Here is an 18,361-nt window from a genome sequence, read left to right on the forward strand (position 1 = left end):
GTACACAATTTGCCTAAGGCAATTTAATGAGTTTATATTTCAGAGGAAAGACTTGTGCAAGATTTCTTAACTCAGAACTCCTTGATTCAGTTCATGATCTCCCCAAATGAAAGATGCTCCTCTAAGTAGGGTTGGGAAAGACAAGAGAACAGAACAGTTCCGCTGAATTGGATCATGCATGTTGCCCAGCATTCTGTTCCCACAATGGCCAACTAGAAGCCAACAGGAAGTCCACAGGCAGAACACCAGTATAGTTACTTGTGTTCTCATTGCAGGAGGAGAACTATGTTAGAAGCCTTTATGAATAAATTAATTTTTTTTAAAAAAACATATAGGTTGGTAGCCAATCTGAAAGCTCTGCAATTGGTCTATTCTTGAAACCTTGAAGAATTCATGGTAATCAATGAAGACCAATCTTAATTACCAGCAGCTCCCCAATCCTCCTGGAGAGCTGCTGGTAATTCCTACAGGCTGTAATTATAAAATGATGGTGTAACATTGTCTTAACATCCATGTTTGGGAAATATAAACAATGCTAGACTAGGTGGCTAATAGTTCAACTCGACAACACGTAAAGTAGGTTTATATTATCAATATATAATTAGGTGTTTACCAGATATGAGAAAGGTGATTGGGTTTAAAAGAGGTCAGGAAATTTCATTCCAACTGCGGGAAGTTAAAATTTCCATCAACAGTGGTATTATTTATCTTCTTTACATAACCTTTGAACCCAGGAACCTACTGGCTAACCCCTTCAATTGCAATTGCCATCTGGCCTGGCTGGGTGATTGGCTTCGCAAGAGGAAGATTGTGACTGGGAATCCACGCTGCCACAATCCAGATTTTCTGCGTCAAATCCCACTGCAGGATGTTGCCTTCCCCGACTTCAGGTGTGAGGAAGGTAACTTATGGGCGCTCAGTTTTTGGGTAATAGCAAGGACAACAAAGCAAATATACAAGCTTTACACAGTGAGGTTTCTTATATATGTGCGCCAAATCATTTTGTGTCTTCTAAAAGAGCAGTATAATCCAGATTCATAAAGAATCATGCTTAAACATGATGCAAAGCTCTAATTGACTTCTTTATTCCATTTCTCTGAATGAATTGAAAATAATTCAACATTGTTTTGTTGTAAATCTAAAAATAGCATAGGGTACTCACATAAACAGACACTGCAAAATTATGTACAGTCTCATTCTATATTTCAACACATTTTGCTTAGATTTTTACTTTGAATCATAGTTCAGTTCCATGTATATATCAATTTGCACATTTTGATGCACAAAGCTAAATAATATATATATCTATTGCTCAGTCTACTCATTTTTGCAAGTGTTTTCTTTTAATATGCATATATCAGTGATGGTTAACCTTTTTGCCATTGTGTGCCAGGAAGGAGGGGCGGGGGAGGTTCGCGTGCACGTGTGCCCACACCCATAATTCTATGCACCCCGCCCTGTGCATGCAACCCCCCTTCCTCCCGCTCCTAGCACACGATGGACTGGTAGGCCCATTTTTCTTTCTCACCTGATCCTCTCTATGCATCTGGGGAGGGCGACGGCCTTCCCCATCCCCTCGGAGGCCCGAAATGGCCCGTTTCCCAACTTCTGGTTGGACAGGAAGTGACTTTTTTGCTGTCCCCAGCCTCCAGATACTCTGACGCATGTGCACCGGAGCTGAGCTGGCGTGCCAGGGGACATGGCTCCATGTGTCGCCTGTGGGAAGCATGCCATAGGTTCGCCATCACGGGCATATATCATGCAACTTTTACCAATATACACATTTTTGTGTGCCTTTTCCTGCCTTTCTTTCCAGATTTTTTAACCTGTCCCAATCAGTGAACTATTTTTGAATGAATGTTTTCTTCAGAAAATTACATCAGAGTAACAGGAAAATTATAAATATCAAATAATGACAACTGCATTTTTGTCTGCATATAGATTAGGAAAACTTGAATTTTGCATTGAAATTATAACTGAATTAGCTTTTCCTTCACTTTTAATGTGCCAGACCTCTAGTGGTCTAACTTGGGCAAGTCATTCCAAAGGTTCAAAAACAATTGACACTTTGCAATGACTGAAATGGGGAGACCATAAAAGGCTATGATGAAAACCACAAAAAACTACATGTGAAAAATGAGGTGAGGAATAGAGTGGAGTTACATGCAATGATTCACTTCAAATTCCTTTGGGCACTTTGTGGAGAAATTCTGAGAGCTGCAATTTGTGGGACAATTGTACAGTTTTCTGTGCTCTTCCTACTCTTTGGATGGAAATTACCATATTTCAGTTTTGACCTTGGCTTTCTCAGTTACAAATACATGGGCATAACCAACTAGTCTAATATGATATACACAACTCTGTGCCATTTAGATATATAGAAACTAAGTATTGAAGGGTAGCACCAAAGTAGAGAAAACCAATTAGTATCCTCAAGCCACAAATTAGCCGAAACGTAATTTTTGCTAAACATGCATGGATTTCTAATTATTAATGGTTCCTAGAGTTATGTCTACTGATTTTAAGCATTCTTTTTTAAGCTTGAAAAGTTGGTTAAAGACAAAGCAATTTAATTAGCTATGGTGTTTAACCATCCAGATTAAGTAAGTGAAATATCTTGATGCAAAAAATATTTTACAATAATACTGATTCACTAAACGAATAAATCATGTGAATTTGGCAAGCATGTGTACGTCATTGGCCTTGATCCAATGCAGTAGCTGCTTTCAATGTAGCCTTTGTGTGGAGAATTGGTAGGGATGGCTATGACCCAGAAAAAATTAATCACAGTAAGTTAGCTTTTTGAGTGCACTCCTCTGCCTTGAAACCTTCTTGTAAATCAATACAAAGGCACCGTTTCAAAATGGAACCTTTCCATCACTTCCCATAAAAACCTACATTGTTATTTCTAATGAATTAATCACATCAGTTGATTAACATCCCGAGTTCTAATTGTTCTTGATATTTCTGACTCTTGAAGACCTACATACTAATAGAAAACCCAGAATTTCTTGCAAAGATTTGAGACAAAGTTTATATCTGGAGTGTCATATTGCATTCTTCTTGGCTTCTTCCTTGGCAGGTCAGGAGGAGACCATCTGTTTCCCACGTCCACAGTGCCCCCAGGAGTGCACCTGCCTAGACACAGTAGTTCGCTGCAGCAATAAGCACCTGAAAAGCCTTCCAAAAGGGATACCCAAGAATGTTACTGAGCTGTGAGTATAGATATATAGGATATCTGCTGGAAGGAGCATTATGAGAACTGACACTTTGTATCCATGGATGAAAAATGGTTAGCACAGCCTTTTTAGGCTAACAACCACACTTGGTTTTGAGGTGGTGCTAGGGACTGGACTGGAGTCCCCAAAAGTAGAACAAAAATATGGGTGGAATCAGTACAAAAACAAATTTCTTTTAGAAGACATTATATTAATTAAATCCATTTAATATGATTGTTTTCCATATATTTAATAGTTTTTTTTAATCACATTAAAAATAACACGTGACTAGCAAATTTTGGAAGAGCTAGTGGGGTTGTACCAGGGGTGAAATGCTCCCGGTTCAGACCGGATCACCCGATCCGGTAGCGATGGTGGCGGGTGGTTCGGATACCGGTAGCAAAAATCCCTGCCCCCTCCCCATGCCCAGCTGAGCCGCGCAATCATCAGAGGCTTTTTTTATTTATTTATTTTTAAAAGCATTTTTTCTACAACCTCTTCAGCCGAAAAAATTCTTTTAAAAGTTTTTTAAAAAAGCCTCTGATGATTGCACGGCTCAGCTGGGATGGTTAGAGGCTTTTAAAAGCATTTTTTTCTACAACCTCTTCGAGGTTGTAGAAAAAAATGTTTTTAAAAGCTTGTAACGATCCCAGCTGAGTTGCCTGATCGTCAGAGGCTTTTAAAAGCATTTTTTTCTGCAACCTCTTATGGTTGTAGAAAAAATGCTTTTAAAAGTAAAAAAAAAAAAAAGTTGGCCACACCCACCCAGTCACATTAACCCGCCCACCAAACTACGCGCACAGAACCAGTAGTAACAAATTTTACATTTCACCACTGGGTTGTACCCATATTTTTAGGAGCTGGCTGGGTCTCAGGTTGTACTCTCTGGATTTGGAGCAGCAAACTGACTAATGCACCTAGTCTCTTGAGCTACACAATATTTGCAATTTTGCTGCCATTTGTATGAAGAAAGATTAAAAAATATTTTCGGATATTTTGAACTATTATTCCTGTGTGGCAAATGTATTTATTGGGGTATTAAGTTTGTTGTTATGGTTTATCATCCACAAATAGTGAATCTGTGGTATGCAGAAAGGGCCACAGTTATCAATATGTTGCTTTGTAATGTTAATTAACCATCTGCATAGCAGTAACAGTAAAGAAGACAAGGTGATAAACTGTACCTTCATATTATACATTTTGCACACGGAGATCTTGAACTTTGCTCTTTTAGCAGTTCAGTTGTAATATCTGATGCATATTTTTACTATTCTTGCAGCTATTTGGATGGCAACCAATTCATCCTTATTCCAGGACAACTCTCCACCTTCCGTTACTTGCAGCTGGTGTAAGTGTCCGAGAAGCTCTAAGAAGTTACTCATCTGATGAAACCTACAGTGGTCTTTCCTGGAGATGGTAGATTAAATATAAGGATCATAACACCCTCTAGGATGTTCTGAAAACTGCTAAGATCTTCACCATAATCTAGATCCATTTTCTCCAACTTGCTGACTCAAGATGAGTAGGTGTGACCTGGATTCCTTTGCTGCATATCTAATTGGACAAAGAATAAATAGGAAGAGACATCAGTGTTTGTTAATTGATGTAGTGCTACAAATTAAAGCTGGTGCAGAAGATAAGGGGGTCTATAGCAGCTCTTAGTAGAAGCAGATGGTCATGATGTAACTAATATGCAGTGAAGCTTCACATTGTTATAAACAAAAGTAAAACATAAGGCCAGGCTGCCCTGTACAACCCAGTGATTTATTTTTCATATTCTTTTTTTCAGTAATTAGCAAAAAGCACTGTTTCATTAAAAGCATAGAATGCCATAGAATTATGTATATTGAAACAGAAGGGGATCAGAGAAGACCAAGAAATAGTCAAGAGAGGTAGTCTCCTCTTATCTTCTGTACTCTCCATAAGAAAACATCTGAGAAGAGAAATAGAAACATTTGCATCATACAAAATGATGCTTAAAGCAGAAAATGGAAAAATCTTAAGGAAAAAAAATATTAAGAAACATTTTTAGATTCAATTTTCCTATTAGTCTTCTTAATTTAGTCTTCTTAATATGACACCCTCTTAAAGCAAATAAAGTTGCAGGGTTCTTACAAGAAAAATTCAGCCATTTTGAATAGGATACAGCTAATTTGAGGTAGAATAATGGATTGCATCATACAATCGTCATGCAGAAAGTTGCATAAAAGTGCTGATAAACCATAAAGCGGATTTATCAGTATATATATATGTATACTGGCACTGCAATTGCAAAGGATTGTAGATTTTTGCTTGAGAAATGAGAGGAAGGAAGAAAGATTATGTTAAAAGTGATATTAGAACCTGTATCATGCTTCTGTTTTGCAGAGACCTGAGCAACAATAAGATCAGCTTCCTCAGCAACAATTCCTTCACCAATATGAGCCAACTGACCACTTTGTGAGTGTTTTCCAACAGAGCTGAATCTAAAAGAGTCATCCTACTTCAGATTGCAGGGACAGATATTATTGGGTTCCTGTGGTGAAAACCTGGGCAAAGGCCACATCCACTCAGCTCTTTTGCTATGTTCCCCTTCTACCTTAAAGCTAGCAGGAAATCCATATTTTTGCTGCCTCTGTAGCACATTCTTACCAGGTACCTGGAAGAGGCCCAAACTGAGCTGCTTTCTATCCACGTTTAGCACAAAATGACCCAAGGCCAGTGATTTGGCTATAATTCCAGCCCTGCCCACCATCATCTAGCATTTGAAAAGCCTATTCCATTTATAATGCATAATGCTCTAATAACTCCATGCAGATTTTTTCTTTTCCTAGTGGCCTATTTTTTAAAAACAAACAAATGTGGTTTGTTTTGTGGACCACTATTTGGCAGAAGGGAGTATCAAGTGAGGCATGAGCTTGTCAGTTTCAGGACTTCTCCCTATCTAGCTGGACCTGCCCACCCACCCATTTTTCCAAACAACAAAAAAGCGGCAAAAATTGGAGTTCCAGTTTCCCTTACAACCGAAAGAAGACTTAGAGAGGATAAAGAGATCAGGGACCGAAGAGACTGGTCCCACAGGAAACTAGCAGAAGTAATTGAAGCCACAAAGTTGCTATCACAAAGCATGTCAGGCCACCTTCTGAATGCCCATTAATGCACTCTACATTGCCAGCATACAGTGTCCTAAGTGGGATATTAGGGTAAGCACAGTATCTTAAAGAATCCTTAAACCCGCTGTGGGAGTCACTGAGATGCAGGCAGATGCATAAGGTTATGTTGTCAGGAAAGTCTTAGCGTGCCTTCCTTGTGCCAAGGCAAGAAGGTTGTATGGATTTATTTAGAGACCTTATAAAGATATCTGCTATATGGCTTTTTATTGTGCAAAGCAGGTTTCCTTTATAGTTGCGATTTATATCCTGTCCAAAATGAGATTGATTAGGAGAGAGATTCTGATTCAAAATATTTAAGATTTTTCTATGAGTTACCTATTAGTGCATCTTACAAAATACTGCAGAGAGGAATACAGTCAATGTATGGGATATAAATACACAACATATGATTGTTTAAATTGTTTCTGCCTCTCTCCAATTTCATGTAGGATCCTCAGCTACAATGCACTGCAGTGTATCCCCTCACTAGCCTTTGAAGGTCTCCATTCACTACGGCTGCTGTATGTATCTTGTCTTTTGCACCCAATTCATATCACCTGTCCTTCCTTATTCATTTCTCTGAGGAATCTCCTGTTTGTGGTTTACTGGAGAATGAATTTTGCCTGGTCATTATTTTGTTTTAATGGATAGCAACCAGGCAAAGATATGGCACATTGGGAATTTGGGGGTGGGTGAACAGGTTGAGAAAATGACTTCCATTTTAAAGGACCAATCATAAATCACACATTTACTATAAGGCAAATTTATGATGCATCTCTCCATCATTACCCTAGCCTAGCCTCCCGAATACTTTCTACTACCTCAGTCAAAATCAACTTTGTTTTTTACTGGGCAGGAGGGCAGATTACCAAATAAAGCTGTATATTGCTTAAATAAAGAGAATATTAGAGGCTGGATCTTTACTTTGCTGCAGGCCAAGTTCCGTTTTATGTTTAAACTAAAAGATGCTTTAAATAAAAAAGTCAGGTGAAACAGAATGTTTGGAGGAGTCAAAAGAAATGGCCATGGGGAGTAGAGGTGCCCTTGGGTCCTATTTTCCCTTATTGTGGGGTGCTCAAGAGAAAATTGATTAATTTCCTATGACCTGAGAGCACAGGTGGTTTTCAGGAGATTGTGACAAGTTCTGGAGAACTGGTAGCGGAAATTTTGAGTAGTTCTGAGAACCGGTAAATACCACCTCTGACTGGCCTCACCCCCATCTATTCTTTGCCTCCTGAGTCCCAGCTGATTGGGAGGAAATGGGGATTTTTGCAGTATCCTTCCCCTGGAGTGGGGAAGGAATGGAGATTTTACAGTATCCTTCCCCTGCCACGTCCACCAAGCCACACCCACAAACCGGTAGTAAAAATTTTTGAATCCCACCACTGCCTGAGAGACCTTTCCTTCATATAGTCCATGTTTGTATGTAAGGTATATGTACAACTATTATCTTGCATTATTGTCCATTACTTACTCGTGTTACCTGCCTAGGAAAAAATACCCTTGTATGAGTTCATTTAATAATGGAGACCAGAATACCCATCCCATAGAAGCATAAATTGCCATTCATTTTGATTTACTGGAGACTAGAAATGGCCTAATGGCAGAGAAAGCAACCCCTTGATTTCTATATAACCCCTTGCTTATATAGATTTATATAAGTTAGAATATACTTGTAAGTTATGGTGTCAGAGATAGCGAAGTAATGAAGGTCGAACTAAAGCAAAACAAAGGTTTATTGAGAATACAGAAACCATGTGTTATAATAGTAATAAATATCTGGTGTTTCTCTTTCTTTTCTTATCTCCCTTGTCCTTGCTTCCCATAGTTTTCCTGGCCTCTAAATATTCATTCTCCTTGTGATCAACGTTTCTTTGCCTTCCTATTTATGGCTTTACTAGCATTTTTATTGCTTCTCTAAGGGGCCCAGGAGAGGTGAATGGACTGGGGTGGTTATGGGTGATCTGCTTAGACTCTAGCTAATACCATTTTTTATACTTCAATCCCTCCTTTTGGAGTTCAGACTGTACTGCATCTCTGTAAACTCCACTCATGTGAACCCTTATAATTCAATTTCTTGTTCCTTCATTTCTAAATTGTGCTTTGAAATCCAGTGCTTGACTGGTAGAAAAGATGGCATGCTGATGGAGGAATGCAATGAGCAATAGGCATATTCTGCAAGAGGCAGTACAGGTAGTCCTTGATTTACAACAGTTCATTTAGTGACCATTCAAAGTTACAATGGCACTGAAAATTTTTCCACACCTATGACCCTTGGAGCATCCCTATGGTCACATGATGAAAATTCAGATGCTTGGCAATTGACTCATCTTTATGATGGTTGCAGTATCCAGGTGTCATGTGATAACCTTTAGCGATCTTTTGACAAGCAAAGTCAATGGGGAAGTTGGATTCATTTAACAACTTTGCCACTAACTTAAAAACTGGAGTGATTCACTTAACGGTGGCAAGAAAGGTCATAAACTGGGGCAAAACTCACTTAACAAATATTTCACTTAGCAACAGAAATTTTGGGCTCAATTGTGGTCACAATAAGTTGAGGACTACCTGTAATTTAATTATTCTGTAGTGTAAATACAAGTAGTTCTCGAGTTATGAGCATAATTAAACTGTGCAATTATAATCAGTCATAAGTTGTGATGGTTGTAAAGCAGACCATCACATAATCATCAGACCCGCTTTTATTACCCTTTTTGGAGCAGTGATTAAGTGAATGCAATGGTCGTAAAGCAAGTGCAACTCATTGTTTGTTATGGGGTATTATTTTCTCACAGGGCACTGCAAATAGCCATAAATGCAGGTTGGTTGCCAAGTGCCCAAAATATGGTCATGTGACCATGAAGGGGAACTTGAATATTGGAACTTTGGAACCAGGTCAAAAGTAGTTTTTGGGGGAAGGGGGTCCATTGTAACTTCAAACTGTTGCTAAGTGACTGGTTGTAAATTGAGAACTATTAGTAAATAGTAAATGTCTATGTTTTCCAGTTATCCATTAGATTATGAATGATGAGATTAGCACCAAAAAGGTCGTGTTACTTTTTTTACAGCACAAAGATCAATAATAAAATCCAGGGAAACTATATCCCATAGTGTAGGATGGAAGGGGAGCAGCTGGAACAAACTAGCTGACTTACTAAGCCCAGTCTTTGCCCAGCCGCAGGCATGACAGGATGAAGCATTGTCTTTGACATTTGACTCTTTCATTCGGATTCTAATGCAATGTTTTGAACACTCACCACACCTACCACAGCTTTATTATCATGGTAAAGTTGTAATATTTATTCCTTGAGAGGAAGAGGAAGATATAAAAGAGCGTTGTGAAAGGAGTATCCATCAGTCAGATCATGGTGGCAGAGATGACCAGGGAATATCATATTTAATCTTGCATGAGAGTGCACGTAACAGCTTTTTATATGAACTAGAAACACAGTTGACCCAAAAAATGGGGAGAAAATATGTGCGCCTGATCTGACATGGAGCAAGTGTCTGAGCCTTCTGCAGTTGCTCCACACTCTTGGTGGCCTGCTCCCTCCAAGAAATACCTCCACTGTTGGAATATTGGTTTTGTGGCCCACAGATCTTTACTTGAAAATATCATTGTTTCTTTCAGTCAGGAAGAATAAGGTGAACGGTAAAAAAAAAAAAAATTCCTCCCCTTCCTTTGTCAAAACCTGCAAGAGAACAGCTCTCGAAGCCGATTCTAAGGCATCAATTTCCACAGCTAAGGAGTGGGTGGGTTCTGGATGCCTGAGTAGCGCTAGGGATCAAAAGAGATTTTTCAGGGTGCTCTTGAGTACAGCATTTAAATTTCTTTCTTCAAAAGTTGATTGGTGTTAGAGTGGGTCTTCTGAAAAAAAATCAGGATGTCATCTGAATTTTAACAGGAAAACAGCTGTTAAATTTCCATGGCCCTCTTCCATTCAGATCAAACTGTAATCTCCTCTTAAGTCCAATTTAGTGAAAATGCCTGCCTTCCGAGAGTGATTCGGCAGATCTGAAATAAGAGGCATTGCATAGTGGTTGCTAATGGTTACAGAATTCAGAAGTCTGTAATTGTGTACAATTCTCAAGGAATTATCTTTTTATAAGAAACATTGGCAGACGTTGGATATGTAGAAGGGTAAATAAATCCTTTCTTCAGATTTTCACCCAGAGACTGTTCTAAAGTGATTAACTCTTTCATAGACAGAGGCTATTATCTTTTGTGGGGCATCTGCCATCTTGTGGGGCATCAGGTTTTAAGTTGACGCTACAGTCACACACCCAATGAGGAGGCAAGGCAGCTACTTCCTCTTTCACCAAAACAACAAGAAAATCAGGTACTTTTCTGGGAAGGGAGGCAATTCAGGCTGGCATAGGAGGGAGAGAAGGAAAAGAGTGGCATGTCTGTAAATGGGACTGTTGATACTTGTGAGAGAGGAGAGAAATTGCTTCCTGCATCTAATGGATAGTTGGATTTTGAATTATAGCCAGTCTATGCTGAGTATAGGAACATGTAAGGAAAATGTGATATAGAGTGGCAAAAATTCTGTATTATTATTTATTTTCAATTTGAGAATACTACACCTAAAAGAAATTGTCCTTCAATTGTCTCAACTAAAAGGGCTTTAGTACAACTCAGCACAGCCAGTTTGGCACAGTCAGCTCATTCTGTCAGCTCACCATCACCAAGTCACTTCTGCCAAATCACTGCCGTCAAGTCACAGCAGGACAATAACGGAGGTGACCCATTTTCACACACACGCACCACTGCCTGTCTTGGCCACCACCACTGTTGTCCCTAGTCTCTTTGGCCTGGAGTTCAGAATGGTTGCAGGCACAGCGTCAGGGAAGAGGGGTTGTATGTGAAAATTGGACACACACACCCCAGCTGCCGTCACCTTCCTGCCAACTGCCTGTCACCCCTGTCCCCGGCCTCTTTGGGCCAGATCTTGGTGTAGTGGTAGTGGTGGTGATGAAAGGTGTGTGTGTGAAAATGGGAAGCCTCCAGCCACCACTGCCGCTCTGCTCTCTGCCCACCAAATGGCTCTCCCTCTGGCCAGCCATGGTGGTTGTCCCCACAGAGAGTTGGCCGTATGGAGTTGTCCTGCAGTGAATTGGCGGTGGCAAGCTGCTGGTGGTGTGTTGGCCGTATCAAGCTGGCCATGCGGAGTTTTCCCATTCTGACTAACAAAGGGTTCTGTAATAACTACACGGGAAATGCAAATTAACACATTGTAGTGTCATCTATGAAGTTAGTTGTGCCGAAGTCTAAAGTGTAAAATTGTATTTCTGCATCAGCAAACAAAACAAAACAAAAAACAACAACATAGGAATATTATCTGCTGTTATTTGCCATATAAACTCTTCTTAATTTTTTTTCAGGGGCCCTGTTAAGCATCTGTCTTTCTGATGAGAGAGAAAGGCTTTCAAGATTGCCAGGCCTTTAAAGAAGACAAGATCAATTAATTGGGCACAGAAGAGATTCCAGGAATTCATATAATACTGTAGGGTAAAATAGCAGAATCTTGAAAGCCTCTCGGTTTCTCTGTGCCCCATCTTACACAAACAAGATCAAGCTATTTTGAGAGTTGGGTTATTTATGCTCTCCTTTTTTCTCAGGGCTGATTAATCTTTTCTGAAAGTTCCTTGGTGGTTTAGTCATTGTTTCTCCATTCTCAAGGCCAAGTTTACATTTCTTCTTAATAGAAACTCAATATTATGAGTTTTCAGAGTAGGTATCATTTTAAGAAATTTCCCATATTGAGGATACATCCAGAAATTAGCTGTCAGATAGGATCACACCAGAGTAAGTAACACAAACTCACAATTCTCCTTCCATCTTGGGATAATGATTCATGTGTGTGCTTTCTGCAAATAAGGAGCCTAGGTGTGCATATCTGTAAAGTCAGTACTAACATCCTAGTGGTATAAACAGATATAGCTCCATTACCAATTGCAGTAAAACAAAGCAATACATGAATTCCCCAAGGGACAAGAGGGCAGAATCAATTAAGCTAGTAATCTTATAAACCTGTTTCTATTGTGCAAAATGAGACCGAATTCTTGAGAAAAATTCTTGGCAGCCTTGGGAAGTGTTGGAGGCTCTGAATTCAATGCAGAAAGTGTCATTCAGAGGAGAGGAATGGAGGATATAAATCTCATCTTCACCTAGCTTGATCATTTTCCCAGCAAGGGTTGTGTACACCCTTCACATTTCACACTTTATGACCTTAAGAGTTGTTGGGGGGGGGGCTGTTAGTACCTGGAAAGAACTGGCACTGGATAGTTATTTTCTTTGAGATTCATGGATGGTGGATGTGATCGCCAGATTTCAGCAAATGGGCAAGCAACTCCAATGTTGCCTTAGCCTAGGTAAAAATGGGCTAACATTGTTTGATTAAAGATAATGTTGGCCCATCTTCCAGGTAGACCTAGAAGCCATTCCATACCAGAGACACAATCCTCTCTTGGAATATAAGTGACTGAGGGTCATGGGAAAGTAATCAGTGTGATATCAAAGCTCAGGAGTGTCTAAAAATTATAAAACAACATGGCAAACTTTAACTATAAATTAAATACAATTAACAGAAAGAAAAAAAGGATAGGTAAAGGCTTCTCTCTCCTTGAACAGTTCCTAAAAGGACATTGGGTATAGGAGAAACTGGTCATACACCTTGATTAAAATCACAAACAGCATGTTAAAAGAAGCTGGGGTGCAGTAGTTAGTAGGTTGGGGCTTTTGCAGGAAGTGGGAGTAGCAGCAAAAGGCAAATGCCCAAGGAGAAATGGCAAGCATTGGGAGGCCTGTGAGACATGGTGAGGTTATGATTGGAATGAGGGAGGACTGTGGACTGAGCAATTGGCAGCTGGAGTGGCGGAGTTGATCACAGCTGGGATATCTGAGGCAGGACCCTGTGGGAACTGGCTGAATGGGGATCCCATGCGAGCATAATTCAACCTGAGAGACCCATTGGTGTGGCAGGGTTGGTCTTCCTCTGGTATGGGTGAGAGCCAGTGGAGGATTGACCTGCCTGTAGAACAGAACAGAACAGAACAGAACAGAACAGAACAGAACAGAACAGAACAGAACAGAACAGAACAGAACAGTATTTTGGGAACTGGGTCTAGCTAATTTTTTTCTTTTTCTTCTTCTTCCTCTTCTTCCTTCCTTCCTTCCTTCCTTCCTTCCTTCCTTCCTTCCTTCCTTCCTTCCTTCCTTCCTTCCTTCCTTTGTCTTTCTTTGAGGTTTACAGAGTCAGCATATTGCCCCCAACTATATGGGTTCTCATTTTACTGAGCTCAAAAGCATGAAAGGCTGAATCAACCTTCAGCTGGTCAGGATCAAACTCCTGGAAGTGAACAGAATCAGCCTACAATACTGCATTCTAACCACTGCACCACCACAGCTTATGTGTCTAGGAATCCTGAATTCTTAGCATCCCATTAGTTTTACTATGACTAATTGCACAAAATGTAGCCTTCTAAAGATAGTAGACAACGGAAAATCACAACATGAAAAATTAGGCTCTATTTCTTCCTCTCCATAATTGGAGCTTTTGTTTGAGCATAAGAACAATTGTCTGTATTTTCATTCAGGTCTCTTCATGGAAATGATATCTCCACGCTCCCTGAAGGGATCTTTGCTGATGTTACCTCCCTATCTCATCTGTGAGTATCTGTATCATTAATGTAAGCATTTGTTCCTTTTATTCCAAATAGGGTTTTTTAGCATTTTTTTAGGATGGTGCTTGGAGATACAAAGAAGAAAGCACCATTTATTTATTTTTGTTCATTCAGCTGTGCAAAGATGCTAGGCACATGTCTTAGGTAATAACTTTCCTGGACAAAGTACTTCCAGAAATTTTGTAGGTAGCAGTGTTCTCATTAGTTCTGTAGTGATAAGAAGTGTGCTTTGCTGAAATGCGTTGAAGTTCCTTCTGGCATCTGGCATAATCAGTTAGCAGCTTAACTTAATACTCCATTGTGTGCTTACAAGGAAAATTAGCCCTTGAACCCTCTTTCCTCCCAAGAAATTGGAATGTGTATGAAGTCTTCTGCTGCAGTTCAGAAGAATAAAAGACAAAGACTTCTAGATTGAGGCCGGGTTAACACATGACTTAGCAAACTGTGATTTATAAGTTAGAACTTAGTGTGTTGAGAGAAGCCAAGCAAGTGTGTTTATTCAGTAAGACATCACTTAAGTGTGTTGGTTGAACATACCTCAAAACTTTAAAGTACCACAATAGTCCCAATTACAAAGGTTAATACAACTGGCAATGATCTTAATCTTGAGTTCATAGGGTTTTTTTCTGGTAATTGGCTAGGATATTATTCCTTAAGAATGTATATATCTTTTTAGACATATTTATGAGCGCTATCTTTGGAGGAGGAGAAAATTCTACACACACTCTCAATTTACATTCATTGCACAGTATCTGTAACGTCAGAGTATGAGTGAAATGAGCATGCAATATTTTACTTGGGGAATTTACAGTAGCAGATTTAGCATCAAGTATTAAGACATCAAATAAAATGCTGAAAATAGAGACTATTCGAAATGCAACAATGTTGCATTTAAAAACAAATGGAAGTAAAAATTGGATTATTAATCAGTTCTAGGACATCTAGAGGCATTTCTGCAGAGTGACCAGATAAAAGGTACTTGTACTTGGTTCTTGTACTTTGAATAATTATATAGACTTTATGATTCTTTCCGCTGTGCAGAGCAATTGGTGCCAACCCCCTGTATTGTGATTGCCACATGCGCTGGCTCTCAAGCTGGGTCAAAACTGGCTACAAAGAACCTGGCATTGCCCGTTGTGCTGGTCCTGCGGATATGGAAGGCAAACTTCTGCTCACAACTCCAGCTAAGAAGTTTGAATGCCAGGGTAAGATACAGAAGCCTTATAGATATAATGAGATTATAATTTCCAGAATCCCTAACATAACATAACATAAGTTATGTTATCTCATAACAGGCCTAGAGTCTGAGCCCTTTCTTCAGTGTATGTCACACCAATGTAGAATTCTTTGAAAAGTTCTTTTACTTTTTCCTGTGAAAACTATTCCTATGAAAGAAATTGGGGGGGGGGGACCCTGCTTGCTTTGCAGAAAATTAAACTATTTTAACACCAGGACTCAGTATTATGCCTAGGAATAGGTGAATGGGTGTTCTTTTCAGCCATTATCCACTTTTTAATGTATATACCCTGTTTTCCCCAAAATAAGACATCCCCTGATAATAAGCCCAATCGGGCTTTTGAGCGCATGGCAATTAGGCCAAGAACTTATTTCAGGGTTCAAAAAAAATATAAGACAGGGCCTTATTTTCAGGGAAACATGGTATATACACAAATTTGTCAGAGACCCCATGGTTTCAGCTGTTGGGAAAACGGCAATTCCTTTGAAGAGATACTGATCAGGAAGCACACAATCTTTATAGTCAGATATAAGAAATGTGTCTTTAGTTATTTCAGCTATATTTCCTTAGTCTTATTCATGCAATGTCTTTTTCCATCTATGTAGGGCCTCCCTTACCGGTCATCCAGGCCAAGTGTAACCCCTGTCTCTCCAATCCCTGCCAAAACAGGGGCAGTTGTCAAAGAGATCCTCTGGGCTCCTATCACTGTGTCTGTCCCAGTGGTTATAAGGTAAGTATGGTGAAAGGCAGGTGGGTGGGTCACCTAGGAAAAAAAGGGAGTGGGTTTGCTGCCTATTTAAAGTCATATCTTGCCAAGCCTCAGACAGCTGACAAATTTAAGAAGTGAAACCTACATGGATTCAAAAAGATATATATAAAATGTTAGACTGGGTGGTAAACTTCTACATGGGAAATGCTGTGTTCCCACAACACTTTTAACCAGGTTAATGAAAGACATAAGTTCATTCATACAAAATGCTGAGGTTTGCCTTTTTGTGGCTTTGAATGTTGTGCAATACTCTGGATTATTTTATGTTTCAGTGTAGATTGTCCTCGATTTACAACAGTTTGTTTGGTGACTGTTCGAAGTTACAACAGCACTGAAAAAGGCAATTTATGTTCACTTTCCACACCTTCAGCTGTTGCAGCTTGCCCGTGGTCATGTGATCAAAATTCAGATCTTGGCAACTGATTCATATTTATGACAGTTATAGTGTTCCAGGTTATGTAATAATCTTTTATGACTCAACAAGAAAAGTCAATGGGGAAACCAGATTCACTTAACAGCCATGCTACCAACAACTGCAGTGACTCACTTAACAACTGTGGCAATAAAGATCGTAAAATGGGGCAACATTCACTTAATAACTGTCTCGCTTAGCAACAGAAATGTTGGGCTCAATTGTGGTCATAAATTGAGGTCTACCTGCATTGTACAAACTCAGAAAATGGGTCAGTTCAGTAGTGAAGTTAAACATGTTCTGTGAACACAACCAATTGTTCCTTTGACATTGAGCAAAAAAACAAAAAAAGAAGAAGAAAGAAACGAGGAGAGCTATTTCTGTTAAGAAAAATAATTTAAAAATTCAGGAAATTTTATATATAACAAGTTAGTCTTGTTTCACTGTACATAGATGGTTGGTGAGCAAGTAATTGGTTTTCAGAACTTGTTTTGGGCAGAACTTTTCCATTTAAAGCAGGGGTTTCCAACCTTGGCAACTTTAAGACTTGTGGACTTCAACTCCCAGAGTTCCTCAGCCAGCAATGGGAGTTGAAGTCCAGAAGTCTTAAAGTTGCCAAGGTTGGAGATTTAAAGTGTGATTGTTTCATTTTATTTCCTTATCTCAGGGCAAATACTGCGACCTATCTGTTGATGGTTGCTCCGACAGACCCTGTGAGAATGGTGGGACCTGCCTGTCTCAAGAAGGAGATGGAGCCAGCTTTAAGTGAGTGGTGGCAGTTCAAGATTTCAGAAAGAGTCTCTGACCTAAAATGGGAAAAAAAAAAAATCTTGGTTAGCTGCAATACATTATCTGCCAAGAACCCTGGCAGAAACCTATTACAAAATTGCCAGATGTCAAACTAAAATAAATCCAGTTCCATTTTCTCCCTTAAGCCAGAAATAGACCCTGAAAAGTATTGGGAAGTGTTTATTCAGTGTTAATCATATATACTTGCACTCCATGACTTAGGGGACAGGAGAGGTTATTGGTACATGGTCTGATTCTGTAGGCAATTTATTTCTATAACTATGGCTTGGGATTTGGGAGAAAAGCCACTGGAATACATGTATCCCAATGGATTACCAACTGTTTCAGTTTTTTGATACTCTGAACCTTGATGTGTACCCTCCCATTCTCCTCCTCAGAATACAGTGTGGGTGGCTTTCTGGGAAACATACCATAATTAGTAGCTTGAAATAAACTGCATGCAGCAGAGAAAAAATGGGGGCCCTATCCGATCTGTACATTCAATTTGCTAAACTGCTAAATGGCTTTTCATCATATCACCATATCAACATAGCATCTTTAAAAGCCAGCACATAATGTCCCTTGGGAATAACAAAGATTTTTCCCTACACATGCCACTCGTTATTATCCCTTTGTAGAAAGATAGCAAGAAGGAACATGAATGTTTTGATCAAGGGCATCAGAGCTGACAACTCCCTGCCTTTGTTAGGCAAGGTCATCAGTTTTTTTCTGTCTTTGCTTCTTCCTCTAAAGTCCATGCAATAGAAATGCAAATGCCACCATATTATGCAACTCACAATATCTCACAACCTTCATCTACAATATTCTCCTCTACTTTACATGAATGTGTATCTGTTTGAAGGTGTCTCATATATAAATTAGTGTATTCTATGAATTTCCATTATTATACGTGTGGTTCAAATAGGATTGCCTCAAGAAGTACCACGTATAGTCCTCAAACACAGCTACGGAGGTTGCTTTGAAAACTTAAGAAATAGTTAAAATAATAATCTACAACTTCCCCTGCGTTGGAATAGATTTAAGGAAGTTAACTGAATAATAATTTATTATTATTATTATTTTTATTAGTCATATTTCTATGCCGCCCACTCTCCGAGG

General features: G+C 39.4%; 1 protein-coding gene across 1 annotated transcript in view; it reads left to right on the plus strand.

Annotated features, from left to right (window-relative positions):
• Positions 1-18,361, plus strand: part of SLIT1 (slit guidance ligand 1) — a 144,804-nt gene that overhangs the window by 116,624 nt on the left and 9,819 nt on the right. The window contains exons 20-28 of the mRNA XM_070946262.1: positions 735-901; positions 3,083-3,215; positions 4,498-4,566; positions 5,586-5,657; positions 6,799-6,870; positions 13,949-14,020; positions 15,077-15,240; positions 15,878-16,002; positions 17,121-17,218. Of these exons, the coding sequence (XP_070802363.1) occupies positions 735-901; positions 3,083-3,215; positions 4,498-4,566; positions 5,586-5,657; positions 6,799-6,870; positions 13,949-14,020; positions 15,077-15,240; positions 15,878-16,002; positions 17,121-17,218 (972 nt within the window). The remainder of the gene's footprint in view (positions 1-734; positions 902-3,082; positions 3,216-4,497; positions 4,567-5,585; positions 5,658-6,798; positions 6,871-13,948; positions 14,021-15,076; positions 15,241-15,877; positions 16,003-17,120; positions 17,219-18,361) is intronic.

The sequence above is a fragment of the Pituophis catenifer genome, unplaced genomic scaffold (genome assembly GCF_029215685.1).
Source record: "Pituophis catenifer annectens isolate HBS135680 unplaced genomic scaffold, rPitCat1.0.hap2 SCAF_6, whole genome shotgun sequence".
NCBI classification, from domain to species: domain Eukaryota; kingdom Metazoa; phylum Chordata; class Lepidosauria; order Squamata; family Colubridae; genus Pituophis; species Pituophis catenifer.